At 42.7% G+C, this 23,697-nt stretch overlaps 3 protein-coding genes across 4 annotated transcripts in view; 2 read left to right on the top strand and 1 right to left on the bottom strand.

Moving 5' to 3' along the window:
• serinc5 (serine incorporator 5) overlaps window positions 1-1,880 on the top strand; it is an 18,062-nt gene extending 16,182 nt beyond the window's left edge. The window contains exon 12 of the mRNA XM_086314158.1: window positions 109-1,880. Coding sequence (XP_086170284.1) covers window positions 109-253 — 145 coding nt within the window. The 3' untranslated portion in view covers window positions 254-1,880. The remainder of the gene's footprint in view (window positions 1-108) is intronic.
• thbs4a (thrombospondin 4a) lies at window positions 1,876-19,253 on the bottom strand. Its single transcript, XM_086314155.1, has 23 exons — window positions 18,985-19,253; window positions 18,024-18,221; window positions 17,673-17,920; window positions 15,914-16,016; window positions 15,728-15,819; window positions 13,809-13,860; window positions 13,522-13,721; window positions 6,392-6,529; window positions 6,215-6,295; window positions 5,985-6,137; window positions 5,748-5,852; window positions 5,545-5,652; window positions 5,128-5,287; window positions 4,086-4,204; window positions 3,951-4,003; window positions 3,783-3,867; window positions 3,582-3,678; window positions 3,315-3,493; window positions 3,185-3,233; window positions 2,904-3,100; window positions 2,613-2,785; window positions 2,386-2,525; window positions 1,876-2,291 (listed from the first exon to the last, which is right to left on the bottom strand). The coding sequence occupies exons 1-23, from the start codon at window positions 19,064-19,066 to the stop codon at window positions 2,236-2,238; spliced, it is 2,868 nt and encodes a 955-aa protein (XP_086170281.1). The 5' UTR covers window positions 19,067-19,253; the 3' UTR covers window positions 1,876-2,235.
• The window catches only part of mtx3 (metaxin 3), a 17,392-nt gene continuing 4,244 nt past the window's right edge, over window positions 10,550-23,697 (top strand). Inside the window, exons 1-2 of one of the 2 annotated variants that reach the window (XM_086314160.1) lie at window positions 10,550-10,588; window positions 21,747-21,882. In XM_086314160.1, coding sequence (XP_086170286.1) covers window positions 21,790-21,882 — 93 coding nt within the window. In that variant the 5' untranslated portion in view covers window positions 10,550-10,588; window positions 21,747-21,789. The remainder of the gene's footprint in view (window positions 10,589-21,746; window positions 21,883-23,697) is intronic. The other variant, XM_086314161.1, reaches the window with a different exon arrangement.

Here is a 23,697-nt window from a genome sequence, read left to right as displayed (position 1 = left end):
AGGTTTTTGTGTTTACACTGCCTTTAATGCACCTCATCAGCTCTGTCTTGAAGAGAGGAACCAGAGTGTGCGTGTTTGCTCAGTTCTCTTACCGCGTGTCTCTTGCAGCTACGACAACCACAAGATTGAGAAGCTTTTGGACGGGAGCTGGTCAGTGTTCTGGGTCAAGATGGCCTCCTGTTGGGTGTGTCTCATCCTCTACATGTGGACCCTCGTCGCCCCCATCGTCTGCCCAAAGCGCTTTGTGGCCTAGTTATAACATCACTTGTGGTCTGGATGTGGCCGGGTGGAAGCTTACACTCTGGGCCGAGAGACTACCACAGACCTCCCATACCTTGAAACACAACCCTACACTACCCTCAGTGTTTGAAATGGAGGATTATCTGTTGCCTTTTATTTTATATGCTAGTGTTTACTTTGTTTTACAATGTTAAGCTGTTAATACCTTGATGGTGATTTTTTGTATTATTATTATTATTTCTTTTAGCACCACTGACACACAAAGTTTTCTATGGCTTACAGGTTTGAAGAATCATGGGATTTGAGTTACATTGGGAATCATTCAACCCCTAAAGATGACTTCAGACCTGAAAGTGTGTTTCTTTATGTGTCTCTCTTGCTTTCACGCTCACCCAGGCATTTTAGTTCTGTACAGTCAGATCACAAAGTTGTATCAAGGTTTTGGGACATATTTATTTCAAGTTTAAGATGTTACAGAAGATATTGTATTTATTTAAATGTGTCTTAAGGAATCAAAAAAGGAATACGGTGTGAACTGAATTAGATTTGTCCCTGACTCTGTTGAACTCATCTCTCAGGCTCGTGTTTAAGCTGTACATGTTGACGCTTTGTTATATTGTGCCCTTTTGTAGAGGTTTTCTATGCAACAGCTCTTTTTAATATTAGACACTCTGTGTTGTGAAGTTTCCACTTAGATTCAAAGCAAAATGTTTAAGGTTTTAATATGTCAGTGCTCCCTTTGAGCCAGATCTTTTCTTAGGAAAATTTCATGTCATTGAAAGGTTTCCAGTCATCGTCGCTGTTGTACACGGCAGCACTCTTAAAAAAAATCAACCTGACTAATGCAAGAGTGACGTTAGCGGAGCGCCACCTCTCTCAAAGAGCTGCAGTGACACAGATGAGAAACATTTGCCAAAGGTAGATGTCAGAAAACCAGAAAATACTTAGTTTACTAATTTCTTTACTAATCTGTTACAGAGAAACATCTCACTGAAAGCATTATATATTTGCATGCATACATAGACACTTAAACCAGCTGTTTTCTGTACAGTTATAAGTGCTTTCTGCCTCGTCTTTGTTACATGCGTCCATTTTATCATTGTGGTCAGAATAAAGTAGCACGACCGCTTTTATCAGCAAGTTATTCAACACTGGATGTTGAGTTTACTGCCGAATTTACATACATACCTGTTTCAGAGGGTCTCCTGTGTTTATTATGTAACTGTTTTTTTTATTGTATAAAAATACAAGATATATTACACAAGCAAATCCTTTTTTGTATCTAATTCCTTCAGTTCTTGCTTTTCTTTTGTCTAATTGGATTCCTAACATGTTTTTTTTTTCCAGTTTTTTTATAATTTCTACGTACATTTTGGAAAACCATCCAAGATGTGTGAAAGCTTTTTGTTTGAATTTTTTTGCTTTATATAACTTTTTTCCCCTGCCTTTTAATTATTGGTATGAATGTAGACATTTTGTGGTGCTGAGCAACTTTGATATATTAAAAAAATGAATCAAAAGATCCACTGTGAAGGCTGTATACTACCACAGAAACATCTTGTATGCTTGAAATAAATCGAAGTAGGTGCCATGGAGTTTGCATTGCTTGCACTCTTTCAATAAAACATCCATTGATACAACACAGGGTGTCTTTATTTATTAACTGTAATAATGGGAACATGCTTTGAATTTTGCAAAATGCTATGTATTTTATTGTACTTAAGATGTACAGGGCATTCATAAACTGGATAACTGAAGGCGATATTTCAGAGATATAAACAAAAACTGCAAAGTGAATGCACTGTTTCAGTTACATTGCATTTAAGTATATAATGCCCAATGTTTTGCTTTCCTAAAACTTCAAAATGCAATCCCTAAAACTGCCCATGATGTTTCCTCTGACATTAATCTGACTTTAGTTCTCTGCTCAGAGCACCGCCGCTCTGCCCCTTTAATCTATGTTTACAGCAGGGCTTAAGTTGTTTCTCCTGTGTCTTACTGCTCTTCATTCTGTGCTCTGAGCACATCCTGGTAGTCACCAGGTATAGTGTCTGTGGAAAAAGCAAACAAAGAGAAAAATCAAATGAGCATACCTACATCTCACATGGATGACTCGACTGTCTTCCGATGCTTGCAGATGCTTACCGTTGCACCGGTACTTCAAATTGGACCAGATGATGTTTTCCTGAGAGAAGCAGAACACGCCCAGGCGCCCGCCTCTCATACTGGTGTCAATGATCACACCAGTGTCCGCCACCAGATTTGAACCCTCAAAGAAGCGAGCCCTAGTTCCATACACAAAGTGAAACTACTGAGTCAGTTCACACAGAGCGAACGTGGACGTGTCCGTGACGAGGTGTATGTGTTTGTACCTGATGTATCCAACCTGCGGCCTGTGCTGGAGGAACCAGCGGTAGGAAACCTTGTCTTTCCAGCCGACGTTCCTGGGATCCTTCCACAGTAGACGCACCTGGTCAACGGTGTGTCCTGTGTGCCAAAGGGAGTTCCTCAGATATTCACCAGGACCTGTCTTTGATTTCACCACCTGGAGATTAAAAAACAAAGATCAGACATAAATTCATCAAACCAAATCTTTACTGATATATACTCTTTTAAACGGTACAGTGGAGGTCTTTATGGTGGAAAGTGTTAATCCTCAACACCTTGAGCTGTATTCCCGGCTCAGCAACGGCTCTGAAGGGCGCGGCCTGCCAGTAGGTTTGTTCTGTTTGTTTCCACATCACTACGTAGAAGGAAGAGGAGTCCTGGTAGCCAAAAATGAAGCCAGCGTAGTCGTCATCTGTCACTGTGTTCACGTGGAAAGTTCCCTCAAAGTCAACGCCACTGAAAGCTGTGTAGCCTGCAAATTGAACACGAAACGCAGATCAGCGCTGATTAAGTTTAGGTAAGGGAATTATGAATGGGTGTGTGATAGTATACTAACCTACAGCAAGCCCAGGGTCAGAGTTCATGGTCTGCACTATCTCCATGCCCTGTCAGGAAAAAATTAGTGTGAAGCTGAAGAAAAACTGTTATCGATGTCTCTGAAACTGAGGTGATGTTATCATTTTTACCTGGTTGAGAACTACCCAGTTGGGGTCGATCTGAGACTCGCCCTCTGGGTCCAGCACCACGGTTTGATAGGCTCTGAAGTCGGTCAGGGTGATCTCAGCGTTCTCTGGGCAGTGATCAATTTTGTCGATGACGTCGTCTTTGTCAAAGTCTCCTTCGCACACGTCTCCGCGTCTGTTGTCTGAAATACAGCGACGCCGCTTAGAAAACAGTAATTCGCGCTGCGCTCGCTCCTGCAAATCCAAGCACAACACAGAAAAGATACTAACTATCAGAGTCCTTTTGGTCTGGATTGGCAACTAGTCTGCAGTTGTCGTCTTCGTCCAGTATGCCGTCGTTATCGTCGTCATCGTCACATTCATCTCCCTAACAAGAAAAAAAAAACACAACAAATTGGTGGATAATTGAGGACTATATAGGATGAACTGTTGCTGGATTGAATGAATGAAACTGAAAGAAGAGATAAACACCATTCCATCTTTGTCCGTGTCCACCTGATTGGAGTTGATGACTGTGGGACAATTATCCTTTGTGTTCTGGTGGCCGTCACCGTCACTGACAAAGACGAGGTAGGGAAAATCAAAGGTCTGACAGATGTTTGTAGACTTTTACGCCATAGATCATGATGTGGGCTTTACCTGTCTATATTATCATCACAGGTATCTCCTACAAGGTCATCATCTGAGTCAGACTGAGGGTAGACAAAACAAACACTGGTGGTCAGATGTGTCACAGCTGATGAATCGGTTTCATGCCCTTGTGTGGTTTGTTACCTGGTTGGGGTTGGCCATATTAGGACAGCTGTCACAGGCGTCTCCCACCCCATCACTGTCTCTGTCTCTCTGGTCTAGGTTGGGGACTCGTGGGCAGTTGTCGAGAATATTTTTCAAGCCTGAGGACAGAAAGTATCAGGATATGTGTAAAACAAAACAAAACAAAAGAACATTGACAGAATGCAGACTTCAGCACAGTCAAACACATCAACAGATGGCAGTGTTTGTTTAAGACGAAGGTGAAATAGTTTCCAGTGGCCTTCGATGCCTGGCGGAGGCCGACTGTGGAAAAATGCTTTTAGTGAGGAGACAGACATGACCAAGCACTCAGCAATCCAGCCTTGGAGTTAAAGACCAAACCAAACGATCAAGAGGCTCGGAGCACTGCCAAACTGAGCAAAAAGCGTCCACCAAACAGAGTCTAAACATGCAACATGCGTAAATGCCTGCATGTGGGAACACAGTGCTAATAAACTGTGTTTCCAGTGGCGCAAATGAAAGGTCACCTGAAAGGCCAATCAAATGAGGTATGTGAGAAAGGTTTTTGAAAACAGGCTTACAATTCCAGTTGGAACATTTTTACATTCAACACTGGTTTTTTTTGTTTGTTTTTTTTAAATTACACAAAAGTTGTTTTTCAAAAAGTGACCTAACTGGTAGAGGATGTGGGTTAGAAACAGACCAGGAGGATGTTTTGGAAAGATAAAGCACAGGTCAGTCCAGTTGAAGCAACAAAAATGTCTCTGTCTGCATCCTGTCTGGACACGCTGATCCAGACATGCTGTGTAACCTGATAACCTTTAAAAAAGGTTCAATTACTTTTTCATGTTTGTTTGTTTTCACATTATGTCCCCCGATTAGTCATGGTTAATTTATGCAATAAAGTCACTAACAGTCAGTTTTTTACACTTTTTACTATGATGACCACTCAACCTATTTGCAGAAGTGATTTCATTGACACTCGGTGATGCAAAGGAAAACAAAATTAAGTGAGTAAAACAGTTATTGTGTGTTAAGTAGATAATAACAGACGCGCACGCACCGTCTCCATCCATGTCATTGTCGCATTCATCCCCCAGACCGTCTCTGTCTGTATCTCTCTGTGAAGGATTTTCGACTGTTCTGCAGTTGTCACAGGCGTCGCCATGGACATCCTTATCGCTGTTCCTCTGGTCCACATTAGGAACCAGCCAGCAGTTATCCTGGGTTAGAAAAATGAAGACCGATTATATTGGATTGGATTAGCTAGTTGTTTTTAGTTCTGGTGGATAACTTATGTTACGTCAACACTCCTGGCTGGAGTATGTTTCTCCCATCACTTTTTTACTGTTTAAATTTTCATTTCATTTCATGGTCAATGGAATATATCGGCTAATATATCTGTCATGCTTTAAAAAAATTAAATAAATAAAGTCAAAGTTCACTGCATGCCAGACATGCAGAGGCTGAAGTCACCCACGTCTACGTTAATAATGCCATCGCTGTCTGCATCATCATCACAGGCGTCACCCAGCCCATCCCTGTCTGCATCCTCTTGGCCAGAGTTTGGCACAAACACACAGTTATCCTGGAAAACGAATAGGAAAACACAAGCAGCACAATTTTTTTTAACACTGGGATGAACTGAATGTGAGAGAAGGTGGGGTATGTTGAAAGTAGTACCTGGATACAGTTGTTGTCTCTGCACCGAAGCTTATTATCAGGGTATGCATCAATATCTGTGTCCTTTCCACACACATAGCCATTGCCAGCCCAACCAACCCCACACTGACATACACACACACATGCAAAAAAGAGGGTCGGGGTGGGTGGTGATGACATTTTCAATACACTGTTTAGAGTGGCACAACAATAAACTTATTCATATTCATATTTATGTTTCTGTTCACAAAGTCTTACCATACAGCTAATGCTGCCGTCTCTTTCCACAACACACTCGGCATTGATGTCGCAGGGGTTTGGTTGACCGTTGGGGCAAAGTCTGGTACCATGGCAGCCTGTATTCTGGTCACCTGTGAAGCCAGCTTTACATTCTCCACAGCGGAAGGAACCCTGTGCAGAGTTCAGAGTCAGAAATGTGAAAAAACAATACACTGAAAGCATGCACCATGCAGATCCCGTGTTCTTACAGCTGTGTTGTAGCAGTGTGAGTTGGCAGTGCAACCTCCATTCTCAGGCGGGCCCAGACATTCATCTATGTCTTCACACACCTGAGAGAAAGTGTGCATAAAGTACACGAAATAAAAGTTTTTGTAAGCAGTGAATCAAACGGAATTACTCTTATGTAGTGCATTATTTTGTTTTACCTGTTTGTGAGTCTTAGCATATGAAACTCCTACTCCATTTAACTCTGGTCCAGTGTATCCTCGGGGGCATTTCTCACAGCGGAAGCCAGGAGCAGTGTTTACGCACCGAACACCAGGAAAGCATGGATTAAACTGGCACTGAAACACAAACACACACACACACACACACACACACACACACACATATATATATATATATATATATATATATATATATATATATATATATATATATATATATATATATATGTGTGTGTATATATATGTGTGTGTATATATATATATATATATATATATGTGTGTGTATATATATGTGTGTGTATATATATATATATATATATATATATATATATATATATATATATATATATATACACACACACACATATATATATATATATATATATATATATATATATATATATATACACACACATATATATATACACATATATATCAAAAAATATCAAAAAATATCAAAAAAATATCGAACCGTGACACCAAAGTATCGAACCGAACCATGAATTTTGTGTATCGTTGCACCCCTAATATATATATATGCACATATATATATATTAGGGGTGCAACGATACACAAAATTCACGGTTCGGTTCGGTTCGATACTTTGGTGTCACGGTTTGATATTTTTTCGATACAAAAAAAATGTTCATGCCTTTTTAATTTGTCATTTATTAAAATTATAAATATATATTTTAACTCAAAAGTACAGTTTTTAAATTTAATGTTGCTGAAACAAAAGTAATTAAAAAAATAAATCTATCTCAGGGCTCTCAAAATTTCAAAATCCCTGGTAGCCCTTCGGGCAGGGACTCTTCAGTTTTTGGTAGCCCAAAATAAATATAAGTAGCCCGAATAAAAAAGAGAGCAATTTTTTGATTGATGTTTTGTTTCCTGTTTTGTTTCCTTTACAATATTATACATTAAAATATAATATTGTAAAGGAAACAAAACATTAATCAAAAAATTGTTGAAAAACAAATTACAACATTGTATAAAAATTACAATCATCAACTCGAATACTTGGTTCTAATTGAACAGAAATTTCTATGAACTTGTAAGAACTCTGTAGGACATGAATCAGTCTGTGTCAGATCCTGAATTTGAAATTTCCGCTGAAGTCACGGGAGGCAAGTGGAACCAAGATCGAGGCCATTTGCTTTTTGAAGTTTGCAAAGACTGCTAAATTTTGCCAGTGGTAGTTCACTCTTTGCAACATAGTACGCTGTTCTAAACAGATTTTTCAGGTTTATTTTTAGTATGTTATTTGCAATTGGTGTTTGTTCTGGGAAAGATATTGCAGACTGAGCAATAATGCATTTCTTGCATTTCTCATGGGTTCTAATGCGGGCCTTTCTTAAAATGACTGGTCCCAGTAACAAAGGCGCTTGTCGACTCAGAAATCGAGAGAAAACCAACAACACACCCGGCAGAACATTATGTTATTTACATGGGTGCACATAAGTGGTCCGCATGTGCGCATTCGCTGTCAAAATAAAAGAGCGCACCAGATAAGAAGTTGCAACGCGCGTTTGCGTCCATATAAAAAGCAGTGTTTTTGTCCGCTAGAGTGGGATTTTCACGGCACATTCCGCACCACATCTCTGTGCGTTCATCATTTGTTTGAAGCCAGCTCACCTCCTGCAACCACTTTTCCGAGAATACGTGCTTCTTTTGTGGTTCGGACTCCTTCTGACATTTGTTTGGAGGTAGAGGAACACCAAAGTAATTGCTTAAAGGAGCTTCTTCAACATCTTTAAGAGTTCTAAACAAATGTCTGTCCTCCTCCAGAAAATCTTATGTATGCAAACACGCGTTGCAACTTCATATCTTGTGCGCGTTTTTTTGGGGGTTTTTTTTTGACAGCGAATGCGCACCTGCGGACCACTTATGTGCAGCCCCGGTTATATAGCTCGTCATATTGCAGCCACAGAAATTCTTTTGTCCATGAAACCATAAAGCTGCACTTTCTTTTTGCCTTATAGTCTGATTTGTCATAACTTTTCCGTTTTGTGGTAAGCTTTTCTTTGGCTGTCACTTCTTCACCCTGACCTGTCTTATTTGGCTCAGCAGAACTGAAATATATATCCTGCTACTTTTACACACACACGGTCAGCGATTCTCTGCGCGATCAACCTCTCATATGTTTAAGCTTGCTGCGGGAGATTTCACTTGTCATGTTTGCATAGTAAGCTAACGATTGATAAGACGATGTCAGAGGAATTGGTGCGCAAATTATCATCACTCACCAATCAGTGCTGTCGCTCTCTATACACAGTGAAAGCAAAAAACAAGCGCAAATTCAAACGCGATTTCAATATGTCACATATTGACAGTGGCTCACCGATGCCAATGACATAATTACCCAGCTACATTTCCGAAAGAATGCAAAAGCATTGACATATATTTTTCCTTCCTACAATAGCCCGACGGGCAGGGCAGCGATAGATTTTGGTAGCCCGACTGGAAAAATCGCTAGCCCCGGGACGTCGGGCTAGCGATTTCGTGAGCCCTGTATCTGATTGAGGAATCACTCATCTTTGGAAAAGAGAGTTTATTACAGAGAAATGGCTATACTATCCGCTTCTTCTGGGCTATATTCTCAGCAGCATATTGTAGCGGGTCAGGGCTGTTCGGGGTTCTGTTTGTACAGTTATGTTTTGTTTATGTTGCCATAGTGACGGGTGACGCCTTCTCGCTGCGACGGTGTGTCCTTCCGGGGTCAGAGGGCGCCCTGTGTGTTGTTGTTGTTGTTGCTGTGCGGTTGCCACGCTAAGCAGTTAGCTAGCGGCAGTGTTCTTCTGCAGATGTCAATAAACGGCTGTGCTCCCTGGCTAGCTAACGGGAAGCAAGACCAAACGACACCTCCGTCTCCTCGTTGTCTGAGCTCGCCACATTGGTGTCAGAAGTGGGATGATGGTGGCACCCCATGTTCTGACCCGAGTGACTTTTCCCCCGCCGGTCGTGACCGGCCGGTGCGCCAAAAGAAGGCACCTGGACATTTGCAAAGTGAAAGCAAAGAACAAGCGCAAATTCAAACGCGATTTCAATATGTCATATTGACAGTGGCTCACCGATGCCAATGACATAATTACCCAGCTACATTTCCGAAAGAATGCAAAAGCATTGACATATATTTTTCCTTCCTACAATAGCCCGACGGGCAGGGCAGCGATAGATTTTGGTAGCCCGACTGGAAAAATCGCTAGCCCCGGGACGTCGGGCTAGCGATTTCGTGAGCCCTGTATCTGATTGAGGAATCACTCATCTTTGGAAAAGAGAGTTTATTACAGAGAAATGGCTATACTATCCGCTTCTTCTGGGCTATATTCTCAGCAGCATATTGTAGCGGGTCAGGGCTGTTCGGGGTTCTGTTTGTACAGTTATGTTTTGTTTATGTTGCCATAGTGACGGGTGACGCCTTCTCGCTGCGACGGTGTGTCCTTCCGGGGTCAGAGGGCGCCCTGTGTGTTGTTGTTGTTGTTGCTGTGCGGTTGCCACGCTAAGCAGTTAGCTAGCGGCAGTGTTCTTCTGCAGATGTCAATAAACGGCTGTGCTCCCTGGCTAGCTAACGGGAAGCAAGACCAAACGACACCTCCGTCTCCTCGTTGTCTGAGCTCGCCACATTGGTGTCAGAAGTGGGATGATGGTGGCACCCCATGTTCTGACCCGAGTGACTTTTCCCCCGCCGGTCGTGACCGGCCGGTGCGCCAAAAGAAGGCACCTGGACATTTGCAAAGTGAAAGCAAAGAACAAGCGCAAATTCAAACGCGATTTCAATATGTCATATTGACAGTGGCTCACCGATGCCAATGACATAATTACCCAGCTACATTTCCGAAAGAATGCAAAAGCATTGACATATATTTTTCTTCCTACAATAGCCCGACGGGCAGGGCAGAGATAGATTTTGGTAGCCCGACTGGAAAAATCGCTAGCCCCGGGACGTCGGGCTAGCGATTTTGCAAGCCCTGCGTTACAGGCATGGCCCTTTAAGGATGAAGCCTGATGGGAAATGTATTCGGGATGTGTGTAGCGGGACTACCTGGTGTGTGTGTGAAGAGAGAGAGCGGAGAAGGGGAAAAAGTAACGGTTAGCTACAGAAGAGATGAAAAGAAAATAAATAAAAGGAATATAATAACTCCCTCGACAGCCAGAGTTGTGTCGGCGATGCTCGCTGTGAGTAAACTGTTTCAGCCCACTGTACGCGGTGTTCGTGCCTTAGAGAAGAAATAAAGTTCGGTGAAGCAGTTACCTACGCCTCCTTCGATCTTTTTGCTAGCGGAGTTGACCTGTATAGTAAGCTGTTGCCGGGTGTTGTGCCAAAAAGTGATTGTCTGCCAAAAACTGATTTCCAGTGTTTCTGTGTATTTTTTATGTGTAATATCTTTACGTATGTTCGTAAATAGACTTCGGTGAACAGGGGATACAAAGGGGTTACATAAAGAATTAAAAAATTATCTGTTTTTTAAGTATCTTTACAACTTGTACTTACATTATAACCAATCCGGTCCTTTATCCCCACTTAAAATATTTTTACAGAACTATTGTAATATTTGCTGCCATTTCTGCTGTCCTGTTGGGCAACTTACTCTTACAAAATACATTTTTAATGTTAATGAGATTTTTTTTACTGCATAAATAAAGGTTATATAAAAGTCGCTGCCAAAAACTGATTGCGGCTTGTATCTTGCTACACGAATGTTGTTTGTGGCTCAAGATGACTTTATGTCATCCATAAGGGATACATTTGACATATGTTTAACATATTATAGCCCAACAAGTTACTTATAGCACTTTAAATATGAGCAATCGCTTTTTGGCAAATACCAGAAATCAGTTTTTGGCAGACAATCACTTTTTGGCACAACACCTGCTACGAGTCAGTTACGGAACCTTCAAGTAACTGCCAGAGGTTTCCTTACTACGGTTCGGGGCCGCGGATCTGGCGCGGTAACACCTGTATCTGATTGAGGAATCACTCATCTTTGGAAAAGAGAGTTTATTACAGAGAAATGGCTCTTTCCAAAATAAAAGCTATACTATACGCTTCTTCTGGGCTATATTCTCAGCAGCATATTCTAGCGGGTCAGGGCTGTTCGGGGTTCTGTTTGTACAGTTATGTTTTGTTTATGTTGCCATAGTGACGGGTGACGCCTTCTCGCTGCGAAGGTGTGTCCTTCCGGGGTCAGAGGGCGCCCTGTGTGGTGTTGTTGTTGCTGTGCGGTTGCCGCGCTGAGCAGTTGGCTAGCGGCAGTGTTCTTCTGCAGATGTCAATAAACGGCTGTGCTCCCTGGCTAGCTAACGGGAAGCAAGACCAAACGACACCTCCGTCTCCTCGTTGTCTGAGCTCGCCACATTGGTGTCAGAAGTGGGATGATGGTGGCACCCCATGTTCTGACCCGAGTGACTTTTCCCCCGCCAGTCGTGACTGGCCGGTGCGCCAAAAGAAGGCACCTGGACATTTGCAGGACTTTGTGTGGGGTAATGGGGTCGTCGGGGACGACTGACCCCTTAGGTGGGGGCTATGTAGCGGGTCAGGGCTGTTCGGGGTTCTGTTTGTACAGTTATGTTTTGTTTATGTTGCCATAGTGACGGGTGACGCCTTCTCGCTGCGAAGGTGTGTCCTTCCGGGGTCAGAGGGCGCCCTGTGTGGTGGTGTTGTTGCTGTGCGGTTGCCGCGCTGAGCAGTTGGCTAGCGGCAGTGTTCTTCTGCAGATGTCAATAAACGGCTGTGCTCCCTGGCTAGCTAACGGGAAGCAAGACCAAACGACACCTCCGTCTCCTCGTTGTCTGAGCTCGCCACATTGGTGTCAGAAGTGGGATGATGGTGGCACCCCATGTTCTGACCCGAGTGACTTTTCCCCCGTCAGTCGTGACTGGCCGGTGCGCCAAAAGAAGGCACCTGGACATTTGCAGGACTTTGTGTGGGGTAATGGGGTCGTCGGGGACGACTGACCCCTTAGGTGGGGGCTATGTAGCGGGTCAGGGCTGTTCGGGGTTCTGTTTGTACAGTTATGTTTTGTTTATGTTGCCATAGTGACGGGTGACGCCTTCTCGCTGCGAAGGTGTGTCCTTCCGGGGTCAGAGGGCGCCCTGTGTGTTGTTGTTGTTGTTGCTGTGCGGTTCCGCGCTGAGCAGTTAGCTAGCGGCAGTGTTCTTCTGCAGATGTCAATAAACGGCTGTGCTTCCGGGCTAGCTCACGGGAAGCAAGACCAAACGATACCTCCGTCTCCTCCTTGTCTGAGCTCGCCACAATATTAAACATATCAGGTCCCCATAAGGAGAATCATGTGCTAACGGCTGTCTAAATGACTCGGGTAAAGTTTGTAGCATGCATGCTTGTTGTTTTTGTCTGCTTCCACTTGTCTTTGTACTAGGATGATGTCGGTGTAAATGTGCAGTCATATTCGTTGTGTTCCCACTAGTGCTGTCAGCGTTAATCTCGTTGAAATGATGTTAACGCCACAACACGGCAAATCTCCGTTAACGAGCTACCCCTGCGTGGGGCTAGACGGCCAACACGTTAACGAGCTAACTGTGCTAACACACTAGTTCCCACCCATGTAATTGAGCATTGCGTGGCACATCCAACATACTGTTTTACTTTAGTCCATGACGCGCTTACCTTCAGGGTCATACGTCACATGAAAACCAAAATAATTCCAAACGCCAGATCTGAATGAGGGTGGGGGAGGTTCAATTTGCCATGTTGCAAGGAGAGCTTAACTTCTGTCTCGCTAGCTTGCCCTGCGCTCTTCCTTCTGATGATCCTGTCTGTGTTGAACGCTCAGTGGATCTGCGCTCGACAGTGCAGCCTAGGCGGAGTAGTCGAACGCAGATTCACTGAGCGCTCAACACAGACAGCATCGTTAGAAGGAAAGTTGATAAAATAAATGACAAATTTTGTATTGTTCGATACATATGCGTACCGAACCGAAAGCACTGTATCGAACGGTTCAATATCGATACGAGTATCGTTGCACCCCTAATATATATACACATATATATATATATATATATATATATATATATATATATATATATATATATATATAGCACTATATACACATGTATAGTGCTACTTGGACTCAGTTGTACTCAATTCATACCTCATCTACATCATCACAATACACTCCATCTCCTGTAAATCCATCAGGACAGGGGGAACACTGGAAAGACCCCGATGGGGAACGGACACACATGTCCTGTCTGAAACAGGTCCCAAGTGGGCACGGAGCCGGGGGGTCAGGCATGACAAAGTTCTGAGGCGTTGGAACAGGATGTTTGTTTGGATCGCCATTAATTCTGTCTGGAGCACACAGGCAAAGATAAAGGTTAAAAGGTCCCTTTAGTGTCTAAATACTGTAAATCAGTACATTGTTTCTGTATTGCTTACCACAGCTCAGACACTCTGTGATGATATTCCTCAGATGATGTGTCTCCTTAATCTTAGGCACAAAGACACAGAGTGTAAAACTGTTAATAAACTGTGAGCTTGGGTATTAGTGTCATCACTTTACAGCTTATCAAAGGAGGCAAACCAGATTTTTACCTTTCAATAACTTGTAAAAATGCAACTGAGACTTGATAAGGTTTTAAATGTGTTTCCGCCAAGATAAGTGTTTCCTTACATAAGCATTTCTCTCTGTAATGTGATAATAGTCTGTTATCACCTCCGGCTCTCAGTTTCATGTCTTATCGCCTAATAAATCCCTTGCTTTAGATGGTAATCTGAAACCATGCACTTCTATCTGCTGCTACGTTGAATGTGTGATTTTTGCTTTTACTCAGCTGTCTGTCCCTATTGCCAGTCTTGGCAGCCGGGGGTCGGTCCGCCAGGGCCTCCGCTCCTGGCCGCCACCCGGCTCACAATGCACCCGACCCCTATGGCGCCTCCTGCGGGTGGTGGGCCTGCGGGAGGATGGGCCCATGTCTCCTCTTCGGGCTGTGCCCGGCCGGGCCCCATGGACTAAGGCCCGGCCACCAGACGCTCGCCCTCGGGCACCCTCCCCGGGCCTGGCTCCAGGGCGGGGCCCCGGTAACCCTATCCCGGGCAGGGTAAACTGTTCCCTCGATATTCTTTTCATGGGGGTCTTCTGAATCGCTCTTTGTCTGGTCCCTCACCCAGGACCGGTTTGCCATGGGAGACCCTACCAGGGGGCAAAAGCCCCCAGACAACATAGCCCCTGGGATCCCTGGGACACACAAACCCCTCCACCACGATAAGGTAGCGATTCAAGGAGGAGTATGAATCTGAGTATCTCGGGGTCTTGTTCGCGAGTGATGGGAGAAGGGAGCTGGAGATCGACAGACGGATTGGGGCTGCGGCTGCAGTAATGCGGACGCTGCACCGGTCAGTCGTGGTGAAGAGGGAGCTGAGTGTAAAAGCGAAGCTCTCAATTTACCGGTCGATCTACGTCCCTACCCTCACCTATGGCCACGAGCTGTGGGTAGTGACCGAAAGAACGAGATCGCGGATACAAGCGGCGGAAATGAGCTTCCTCCGAAGGGTGGCTGGCCTCTCCCTTAGAGATAGGGTGAGAAGTTCGGCCATCCGGGAGGGGCTTAGAGTAGAGCAGCTGCTGCTCCACATCGAAAGGAGCCAGCTGAGGTGGTTCGGGCATCTGGCAAGGATGCCCCCTGGGCGCCTCCTGGGCGAGGTGTTCCAGGCATGTCCCACCGGGAGGAGGCCCCGGGGCAGACCCAGGACACGCTGGAGAGATTATATCTCTCGGCTGGCCTGGGAACGCCTTGGTATTCCCCCGGACAAGCTGGAGGAGGTGGCTGGGGAGAGGGAGGTCTGGACCTCTTTGCTTAGGCTGCTACCCCCGCGACCCGACCTCGGATAAGCGGATGAAGATGGATGGATGGATGGATGGACTCAGCTGTCTGATGCAAAGGGTTACACAAATCCTTGAAACAAGACACCTTCAGACAAAAGCAGCAGGTTTTCACAGTCTGGATTCTCACATTTCACAGCAAAAAGCTGATGTTACAATGCAAAACCAATTCTGTTGTGAATATACCCCCGTCTTTTGTTTTAAATGCAGCCTATTTTACCAAACAACCTAGGAAGTCTCTTCTCTACCAGCATCCCCCAGGCATTTCATTTTATCTCAGCATCAAAGTGCATTCAGAAAAACATCCATAAAAGCAATAAACAACATCATCATTATAGATCTGCTTATTGAAGCTCTGTGTTAAAAATGCTCGGATGCCCTTTCATTTTATTTTTTTTCTGTATTTAGCCCCTGAATCCATCCAAGTAGCTATCCATGAGAGAGAGACACAAGACCAGCATGCAGAAAAGGTTACCTGCTGGTTGAGCAGCTCCTTCATCTCAGATAACATGCTCTTCAGCTCTGTTATGGTGGCCTGATCTTGCATCATCCTGCCACCTTGCAGAGCTGTGAGGATTTTGCAAATCATAATTAGACAGTCAAAATCGCATCTGCAAGAAGAGAAATGTCCAGTGATGTGAGTCAGTGTGATGTAACTCACCCAGCAGCTGCAGAGATTCAGCTTGATCCATGGTACAGTCTTGCAGAGTGGCCACATTGTCTATGGTGTCCTCTATTACTAGCTTCAAGTCTGTCACTTCACCCTTATAGAATAAACAACAACAGAATAAACTACAGGAGCAGAGTGAGAATGTTTAATTGGAATATTAAATTCAGTTCAATTTTATTTATATAGTGCCAAATCTCAACAACAGTTGCCTCAAAGCACTTTATATTCTAATTATAATATTATAATTAATTATAATGACTAGTCGTATCATATTTCATTCTTATTTTTTTAGGGCAGAGAACCATAACCTCAGTTTTATCTGAATTTAGAAACTGAAAATTAGTGGTCACCCGGGTCTTTATGTTTTTAAGACTTGTGTGTGTGTGTGTGTGTGTGTGTGTTTTCTGGCTTCTTTGACAGATAGAACTGGGTGTCATCTATATAGCAGTTAAAATGTATGCTATGCCTTGTAAGGATACTGCCTAGGGAAGCATGTATGATATAAACAGAATTGTTCCTAACACAGAACCCTGTGGAACGCCATAGTTAACCTTTGTGTGTGAAGAGGAAATCATATATCTAATATCGACCCAGCATTTTAAGTTTATTATGTTTTGGGTTTATTTTTGCATTATGGAGTGTTTTGGGGTTCTCTGGTGTTTTGATTATTTACGATAAATTATACTACTGTGGTTCTGGTTTAGGGTTTTGTTCACAGGGTTTGTGTTCTCATGTTTTGTGTGGGTTTAGTTCTGTGTCTGGTCTGCGTCTTTGCGTAGTGATGTCTTGTTCCTGTTTTATTGTGAAGGTCTGCGTCTCATATGGGTGTGTTCAGTTTACCTCCCTTGTCTCGTCTCATTAATTACTCCCAGCTGTGTCCCCCACCTGTGTGTAATCTCCCTGAGTCTTCTGCTGTAGTAGTTGCTGGCTTGTCTGTGTTTCTACCATGTTCCAGTCGTGTGGTCTCCCTGCTGTCACCATCGTCTAGCTTCCTTCATGTTCAGTAGTTAGTTGTTCCCAGTATAGTTTAGTTCATTCTCCGTTTGTCTATTTTTATTTTGTGTTTAATAAACCACCTTCACACCTTTACAAGAGCCTGCGTTTGAATCCTCCTTTATTACTTCCACACGGCTCATCTTACTTGCCGTGGCAGAGATAAAAGGAAGGTTTGCGATTGGCCTATAATTAGCTAAGATAACTAAGTGAAGTGATTTTTTTTAAGTAACTGTTTAATTACTGCCAGCTTGATGCCCTGTGGTACAGAGCTGATTAATAGAGATAGGGTGATCGTATTTAAGATTGAAGCATTAATTAATGGTAGGACTTCTTTGAGCACTCTTGTGGGAACGGGGTCTAAAGGACATGTTGATGATTTGGAGTAAGTAATTACTGGCATTGACCCAAAAAGATCAGAGGGAAAAACTCTAAATAAATATCAATAGTATTGAAAGCAGCTGTATGTAATGATACATCTGTGAGATGGTTGCGAGTAATTTTTTTCTCTAATTATTAAAATGTTATTTTTAAAGAAATTCATGAAGTCATTACTGGTTACAGTTACAATACAACCGAATATTCAGTTCAACAGAGCTCTGACTCTTTGTCAGCCGGGCTGAAGAGAAGCATGGGGTTATTTCTTATTCAAAATAATATACTCAAAATGAGATCTTGAAACGTCACTGTTTTTGTTTCCATGCACCATATCGTCAGTACTTTTTTTTTCTTTCTCAGCTACAAACTTCTCATTCACCTGTCCTCTTGACTGCAGCGTCCTGAGTGCCACCTTGTTGGGACCTTGTGGAAGTGACCCAAACGCGGCTGGCACACCATCCAAAGTGTGAGCCAGCCTGCAGTCTACATAGATGTGAACACGACCAGGGCCACGCTGTAGACCGCTGGCATGGAGCATCACGTGGTGCTCTTGTCCATCTGCCAGGGATGCATGGTTGAAACTGGTTGTACCATATCTGCCATCAGTCTTCTGGTAACGAACAGTCACTGCAGATATAGAGATGCTTGAATGAAAGCTGTAAAGAAGCTAAAACAAAGAATAGAGTGGCCTGCATTTGCCACAGGCTCCTCAGTATGTGTCAGTGTTCACCTTTGCTCAGTTTGGCTTGCATGGTGAGGTCAAGGTATTTAGTGTTGTCTGTGGGGTTGATGACACTGAAGAGAGAGGTGGGTGCCTTGCTGTGGAGCCTAAAGGACGAAAGCAGGAAAGCCTCATCTCTTCCTTTGTTCTTCAAGCTTCCTTGGAGCAAGTCTGGCAGACAGTCTGGTGACACCAGCAGGTCGTAGACTAACACAGGAAGGAGAACACTGGATTAGCACTATACCACGATTGTGAGAAGAAATCTTAAGAGAAAAGACATATTTTTAAAACAAAGCAAATGACGAGTTCATCTAAGTATTTTCAGTATTTTGTCTTATTGGCTGCAACTCCCAGCACACTTTGTTTTGCTGCTGCTGAGTCAGTGCACTGTGGTGTTTTATTATGTGTCACAGTGTACTTGTGTATGTGTGTTTGCGCGTGTGCATTCATGTCAGCACCCTGCTGTGTGTTTTTATGGTGTGGTAGACGGGAGCTGCAGAAAGGTCCAGCAGTAAACTTTTTCCATTGGAACAAACCCGCTGCCTCACACTCACGCACACAAACACCCACTCACACACTTTCACATTGCCATTAGTGGAATTTCAGTAATAATACAAAGTGACTAGAAATTGCACGGAAAGATCTGCATGTAGATTCCAGGAAAATCAAAGATTTGCAAATGCAGTTCTCAGATGACGGTTAGCGTCCTTCTACCACCTTATTTAGGTCAGACTGTTCTGGATCCTGGACATAAAACTCTACAACCACAAAAAAGCCAACCTAATTTCCAGCAATCATCATCACCAAAGCTACCCCCTCCCTCCCTTTTTTTGTGCAACTCACTTTCAAACAAAAGCTTTTTAGGAATATATCAGCAGAAAAGATTAAGTTTAACATATAAAGAACACAGAAACAAAATATGTCATGCTTTGCAGAAGGGCATGCACAGCGAGATGCCGCCAGCACTTACCAACACCTTGAGCTGTGACAGTGAGCACCAGATGCTGCAGCAGCAGGGACAGAGCTGCCGCTCTGACGCACATACCAATCATCAGCGCTTCAAAGGGGGGGCACACCTCAAAAGAAGTCCTGTTTCTGAACTGTCCTCCTGAAGATCAATAAGCTGATCTCACACAGGCTGAAAATAAAAACTCCAGATCTTGAACCAAAATCTCAGCAGAGGTGAGATGGTCTTGTGTCCACAGCCACAGCCTTTAAAGCAAAGGGGAGTGTCCGCTACTGTTACGAAAGTGGCACAGTGAAGAGACCATTTTAATAGTCTGGGCGGGGGAGTGTCCCCTTGCTAGATCAATTATGATTAAATAATTTGTAAACAAGAAATGTAAAACTAAAAAAGGGAATTGGAAAGTTGTTTGATTCTGAAAATGACTGTCAGACTTTTTCTCTCCACATACTATACGAGCTAAATGTGTGTGGGATTTATGTATTTATGACCCATTTTTTTATTTAGAGTCATGCTACATTGGGAGATTTGTAATAAAGTAGCTGAAAAGTGCTCTAAATCACACTGTATAGAGACAGCCAACCAGATGCCTGTGAAGCTCAAGGGAGGAACATTTTGGTTCCAGCTGGCTGTTGTTATATTTTCACAAACATCATGAATGTGTGCCATAAACGAGGATCCGATGCCCTGGCTCATCCTCAGTAAGCCAGCTGAACTGCATAAATCTACAGCAGATGTTTTTAATTTTAAACTGATTTAATGTAACGGGTTCTTTGTACCTCTGCGAAGCTTCTTTTGAGAAGGAGAATGCAGGAAAGGAGGAGCAGAGAGGGCGAGGCTCGGGGCAGTTTTCAGTCCTGGAAACATTTGATGATAGATGTCTGGTGCTCGTCTTAATGCTTTCTCCTTTAACTAACCTCAAGTACATTTCAACATCTCAGCTGCTGGTTCGAGCCAGTGAGAGACATTTACCATCCCTCGGTGCGTTATTGCGGTACATCTACCTGTGTCTGGCTGCTTGGCCTTTGAACAAACACCTGGCAGTCTTTAACAGTCTGCCTATCAGCTCTTGGACAGACATTTTGCTCTGGCGGGTAAAAATAATAATCAATAAAATAACACTGAAATGGAAATTACTACTTTACATGGAAATCTAAATATGAAACGATTGCTTGTTCCATTGCTGCTGTTTAATAAATCAGTGTTTCGTGACAGATTGCTGTTTTAAATGTATGAAACTAGAGAACATTAAAGAGAAACTGAGTGATATGACTTTTTCAGCATGTCATTTCTGGCTCTGAAGTATTGCCATAATAGCAGCATAAAACACTGGAGAAACATTAACCACATGACTTAGTTGCTGATCAAAGAGTTTAATTACAATTAACATTTATTCACTGAGTATTTGCTTTTCTTGCTAACCTCATCACCATAGCTCCAAATTTGCCTGGAAGTATCTAAGGAGCAAGGCAGGGAACAAATAAAGGATAAATTAAGAACTACTGTAGCTGCTGTATAATATACACTCACTGTCCACTTGCTAGAAGGTGGTTGGACCCCATTTTGCCTTCACCAGCATTAATCCTTTGTGGCATAGATTGAAAAAGCTTCTGGAAACATTACTGAGAGATTTTGGTCCATATTGATATGATAGCGTCACACAGTTGCTGCAAATATCGAATGTGACTCTCCCAAACCATGACATCCCAAAGATGCTTTACTGGATTGAGAGCTGTTTGAGTACACTGAACTCACTATCATGCTGAAGAACTGAGATGATTTGAGTTTTGTGACATGGCTTGTTATCCTGCTGGAAGCAGCCATCCGACAATGGGCACACTGATCAGCAACAATACTCAGATAGGCTGTGGCGTTTAAACGATACTCAGTAAGTACCAGGAACCATCTGTGTGTGCCAAATATCTAAATATTTGCAACACTATTACACCACCACCAGGAGTCTGAACAGTTGATCCAAGGCAGGATGGATCCGTGCTTTCATTCTGTTTACCCTTCCATCCGAATGTGTCAGCAGTAAAGGCTCATCAGACCTGGCAATCTGTTTTTCCCTGTACAATCTTGGTGAGCCCATGTGAACTGTGGCCTCAGTTTCCTGTTCTTAGCTGACAGATGAGGTATCTGGTGAAGCCCACCTGCCTTAAGGCTTCAAAGTACTATGTCTTAAAAATGCTCTTCTGCATACCTCGCTGATAAAAATAAATAAATAAATTATTGGCTTCACTGTTACTGTTTCCTCCCTGTCAGCTCAAATCAGTGTGGTCATTCTCCTCTCACACCAACCAGGTAATTTCACCCAGAGCACTGCTGCTCACTTCCTTTTGGACCATTCTCTGTAAACCCCAGAGATGGTTGTGTGGGGGAAAATAAATGACAGCATGTCTGCCACCAACAACCATGCAATCTCCTTTCTACTTCACTCTGATAATTGGTTTGAACTTCCCCAAGCTGACTATGGTACGTGCCTAAACACATAATGCTGCTGCCATGTGACCTGCAGTCCCACAGAGACTGTTTCACACTGTGGAAGCAGCCATGAAGAAGCTGGGCCAGTATCTTTGTTTAAAATAATTTGGCTGAAAAACAACGCTTTTTTAAAAGAAAAAAAAGAACAGTACTGAATTATGAATCAATAAATAAAAGAATTAATAATTAAAAAAAAGAGTTACAGAAAATGCTTAATATTTGTTATGTGACTTGATTTTTTCTGTTTCTTCCTTCCTTCCTTTCTTTTTTTTTTAAACCTGGAGGCTCTGATGTGAAAGGTACCCCGTGACGTCAGTGTCCCGTTGAATGAACCAAAACATGGCGGCTGCCATGGAGCTGAGATGCTGGGGAGGAGACTGGGGTTTGCCTTCTGTTCACACCGAGTCCCTCATAGTTCTGGTAAGCTCACAGCCTGTTTACAAACACAACACGCTCAGTGCACCTGGAGCCGCTTTTAAAACGGCACGTCACGTCTCCGGTTTGCTTTTCGTCTCCTCTCTCGTCCTTTGTGGTTAGCCTCCGTGCTAACTTACCTGCTGCAGCTTGCCTGGTAAGTTAGCCGCATCGATGTGCAGGATAGAAAATAACAGCGTGTCCAGCTGGACTTCATGTCCCAAGCACAGAGTCACGGCTGTGCTGGCTGCAGGGTTTGTCCTTCATGTGTAGCTGGCTGTCATAAGTCACTCCCATTGTTTGAAAAGCTGTGATCTCTCAAGGTCAGCTGGTTGAGCCTCGGATTTAAAAAAAATATTTATATTTTCAGGTGTATTTGAAGGATTTTCGCTAAAAAGCTGTAGATGATAGCTAACCTGATAACACCGTCCGAAAATTAACAGTTTTTTGCTGCTAACATGTTATCTGTCATTGGGTGCTCTTGCCACAAGGTGACACTTTTTCTTAGTTTAAATGTCAGATTTTAATGGAATAATTTTGTTTCTTGACTCTGATGGCTTCAACAGCCTTACAATTTAATCGTACGAAGGAGCAGGACAGAGTGTGCCCTCTTCATTTCTTCTTGAACCTTTTACTCAATTTAAAAACAGAAGTTTTAATGTAGTTTAATGTTTTTGGAAGCAAATGTGGAATTTTTTTGTTTTGAATGCATCATTTTGTTTTGGCAAACCTTTCTTGATTTAGAAAATAATTATGTATTGATTTAGTTATGGTTTAGTTATAGTATGTTGTGATTTGCTGTTTTGTGTTTGGTGTGTTGTAGATCATTGTAAACACTGAAAGTGACTTTCTTTTACTAAAGGGTTTTTGCAGCTGGGTCTCTTCGATTCAAATCATCAAATTTGCCTAAACATTTTATGGTTCAAAGTTTGAACATGTATAATGATCAGTTTGAAACTTGTGCTTTGTGTTTCAAGATATATTTTTGTGAAAACTGGTGCGTCAACCCATTAAAAAAAAATCCGAACCAGTGTTTGAACATGAATATCTCTGTGTGAATACTGATTAGCTAAAATCTGAAAAAACTAAGCTAAAGCTGTCCTGTACACTCTCATATTTGAGAACACACTAAAAAAAAACTTCACATTGCAAAAGACAACTAGTGAAAATTTCTGAATGCAATGAAGTTACATACTGCTAAATAAAACATGTATAGTATTTTTTATTAACACTAAACTTTTAGTCACAAAATGTTATTTTGATTCCACTTTCATGATGGATTGAACAAATATGCCAAGTTGTACTGAAAAAACACCAAAAAAATCAATTGATAGTTTAATCTGAATAGAACAAAAATAGATATCTGTATCTGCCCAAGTTTTTTTTTTAAAACATGGTGGAATGACACACCTTTACAATAGTCCCCTGTAGCCCTAACCTTTGCACCTGCTGGTCTTTATTTTGATGCCTTTTTAATTTTTCTTCTAATTTTTGTTATTTTATTTACGTTTTCTCTCTTTCCCTGGAGCTGTTGAAGGTGAGCGCTGTAATCATAGTGTCCCTGTGCCAAATTAGAATTTGCAGTCGATGCCAAAGTCCTGCTTGATTGCGGCGAGCTTTCATCTGTACTACAAGACTGAGATTGTGTAAAACTTTGATTAAAGTGTCACAGTCCTGCACTGTGGCTCTAAAAAGTCTAGTACTCATCTCCCTGAAAGTAGTTGTATCCTGTAGTACTTTTGCTCTTAGATCATTTGTTCCAACATAACATTACATTTGAACTATAAGTGATATATTTTTTAAAAACCTTCCCTAACCTGT

This window comes from Aulonocara sp. 'chitande type north' Nkhata Bay, linkage group LG12 (genome assembly GCF_057382095.1).
Source record: "Aulonocara sp. 'chitande type north' Nkhata Bay isolate Kocher_YH1m ecotype deep benthic linkage group LG12, A_spYH_male_GT1.1, whole genome shotgun sequence".
NCBI lineage: Eukaryota > Metazoa > Chordata > Actinopteri > Cichliformes > Cichlidae > Aulonocara > Aulonocara sp. 'chitande type north' Nkhata Bay.
This window is presented reverse-complemented; position numbering and strand designations above follow the sequence as displayed.

Coding starts and splice junctions, on each gene's coding strand:
- thbs4a (XM_086314155.1), bottom strand. CDS start 19,066: ATGATTGGTATGTGCGTCAGAGCGGCAGCTCTGTCCCTGCTGCTGCAG. Junction 4,004..4,085: donor ATATGGCCAACCCCAACCAG/GTAACAAACCAC, acceptor GTCTACCCTCAG/TCTGACTCAGATGATGACCT. Junction 3,494..3,581: donor AGACCAAAAGGACTCTGATA/GTTAGTATCTTT, acceptor GCTGTATTTCAG/ACAACAGACGCGGAGACGTG.